The sequence below is a fragment of the Triticum dicoccoides genome, chromosome 1B (genome assembly GCF_002162155.2).
Source record: "Triticum dicoccoides isolate Atlit2015 ecotype Zavitan chromosome 1B, WEW_v2.0, whole genome shotgun sequence".
Classification (NCBI taxonomy): Eukaryota; Viridiplantae; Streptophyta; class Magnoliopsida; order Poales; family Poaceae; genus Triticum; species Triticum dicoccoides.
In genome coordinates, this window is record NC_041381.1 from 49,867,490 (window position 1) to 49,870,184 (window position 2,695).

The 2,695-nt window shown below is 44.7% G+C and overlaps 1 protein-coding gene across 1 annotated transcript; it reads left to right on the forward strand.

Annotated features, from left to right (window-relative positions):
- On the forward strand, positions 1-1,219 carry LOC119318274 (STI1-like protein). Its single transcript, XM_037592803.1, has 3 exons — positions 1-176; positions 260-339; positions 821-1,219. Exons 1-3 carry the CDS (start codon positions 9-11, stop codon positions 867-869), a joined length of 297 nt encoding a protein of 98 aa, XP_037448700.1. The 5' UTR covers positions 1-8; the 3' UTR covers positions 870-1,219.
- The last annotated feature ends 1,476 nt before the right edge of the window (positions 1,220-2,695 follow it).

A 2,695-nucleotide genomic window follows, 5' to 3' on the forward strand; every position in this document is an offset into this window, starting at 1 on the left:
TGTAGGCAATGCAGCTTGATCCTGATGACGCAGTCTTGTTCTCAGACAGGAGCCTTTGTTGGCTTCACATGGGCGACGGAAGAAAGGCTTTGCTAGATGCTAATAAATGCAGAAAAATGCGGCCTCACTGGCCAAAAGCTTGTCGCCAGCAGGGTGACGCTCTGATGCTACTGAAGGTTACATAGAGGATATGGCTGGCTGTTTTTCTCTTGGCATTGCAAATTGTTTATGATCGTTCACTTTTTGTGTTTATCGTCAGGACTACGAGGGCGCAAGTGAACGGTTCTTGGATGGACTCAAATTGGACCCAGTGGACACTGACATCGAGGATGCATTACGGTAAATCCATCTGCCTCTTTGGTTACACTAATGCCTTTTGATGATGACCTTGCATTGGCGGCTGGCTGGCCGGCTGTGTTTCAGCACATCTCAAGAACAGTGTTAGTTATGTATGTTGAACACTTGCCTATACTGCAAGTACTATGCATGTGCCTTTGTCATGAGACTGTCGAGAACTCGTGAAGATATTGACTATAGCTCCGTTCTGTTTTGCGTTTGTTAGGATTTTGGAATGCCACTTTGTACTGTTATTATCAATGCCAACGCCATCTATTGCCATACACCAACCTACTCCGACTTATAGTAGTAACTCCGTAATCTGCCCTTGAGTAGTATTTTTGCTGATATTTAGAAAGAGGCACGCATGTCATATTCATTATCAGCATATACTGTCGTGCAATGGCGCCTAAAGAATTACAAATGCCAGACAACCATGCCATTCCAAATAGTATCTGATACTTCTCCTTCCAATAATATTTAGGGAAGCTATGAAGTCCTTGAAGACGTCTCAGAGCACAAAAGCCAGGTGACTATTTGGGTGTCGCAGGGGAATCAGTTGAAGACTTGAAACGGCTCAGGAGTTTCTTCATTTGCGCAAAAACTGGTTTCCTTTATTAGAAAGTAAAGCGAAGTGTCTGATGGGAGTATTACCGTTGCATGTTTGTCTGACCATGGCTGTTGATTGATGCAGTAATGTCGGTGGAAGCTCGTCAGCTGCCATCGATCTATCCTATCTCAGGCTTGCGGGTCTTGTACGAAGCTCACTCGCCCGCCGCGCGCCGTGTGCCGCGTCCACCAATAGATCGCAGCCTTAGTAGAGGGATATGTTTTGTTGGTTTTCTTCGTCCTGTGGCTGCACAAGAAGAGGAGAGCTAGTATATATATAAGGGGAAATCTAACGACCAGTCGACTGTTGGTTTGCGTCAGGCATGCACGCTTCGCAGATGCACGATCTGCAACGAACAATCCACGTTCGACTTCCCGCACTGCATGGATAGCTAGATATTTTTTTTCTATTGGCTGATTGCTAGAGCGAAGGAAGAAAAATAAAGCATGGGATCGAACCCAGGTCGCACAGCCCCAGCACACTCCCTTTGACCAACGAGCTACAACATGTTAGTTGTCCAAGTTGGAAATCATAAGAGTGTAAACTTTTTAAACCTCGTAGCATCAAAAATGAAAGTTGTGCTAATTCCCAAAAATTTTGCTGGGAGCTGGAGTCAAACTCCAGACTCAAGAATTGTGACGAGGGACATGAACCACATGGACTAAGCTGCTTGTTGTGATAAATTGTTGTGTGGTGTAGTACTTGCGTCAATTCCTAAAGCTCGACTGAAAGTTAGCACGAGATCCCTACAACTTGATTGTTGCTCGTTGTGGATCGCACGACCCCGAGGACCCCATCCGGATCGCCCGCACAACCCACGTCTCTCTCGAGGCTGGCCCGTTCTCTTTTACTTTTTTTCCCCGACGTAGGCCCGTTCCCTCTACTTTTTTTCCTCACATGATCACATCCCATCGGCCCATGTTCCTAAATTAAGAGAAAAATTTACCGATCGCATCCTTGCCCATGTTTCAAAAAAAAATGATGGCTTCCTGTGCTGGATAGGAATCGAACCATGTACCTCAAGTAGTAATTTCTACGACACAAACCACTAGCCCCGCTTCAGACTTGCTGTTTTTTAAACAAATTTACATGATACTTGTTCTTGGTTAATACGAGTTTGAACATTAAAAATTAGTGGTCAGGTCAATGATTCCCCCACTAATGTGATTCTTTTGGCCTGATTTTTCTTGTCGAAACATCTCCCAATAATGTTGTGTGAATAACATGGTCATTAATGCACCACGGACCTGATAACTTGCACACAAACACCCTGATAACTCACACATCACAGACCTAATAATTTATGTACCCCGGTCCTGATAAATTTGGCATTGGGGGGGGGGGGGTTGATCAAGTATCCCCCGGTAACTTTCCTGTGAATAGCATGGTAACTCACACATCGGAGACCTGATAACTTATGCACCCCGGTCCTGGTATTTTTGTGAGGGAGGAGTGATGAAGTATACCCCCGATAACTTTTGTGTGAATAACATGGTAACTCACACCTCGTAGACTTGATAACTAATGCACCCCAGTCTTTTCGTAAATTTGGTGACTGGATGGGGGGAGGGTGGTTGATGAAATATACGCTTGGTAACTTTTTGTGTGAATAACATGATAACTCACATATCGCAGACCTGATAACTTATTTTGCCCAGTCCTGGTAACCTTGGCGACGATGGTGAGGGGTGGGGAAAGGATGTTGATGCAATATACCTCCGGTAACTTTTTTTTGTCAGTATCATGATA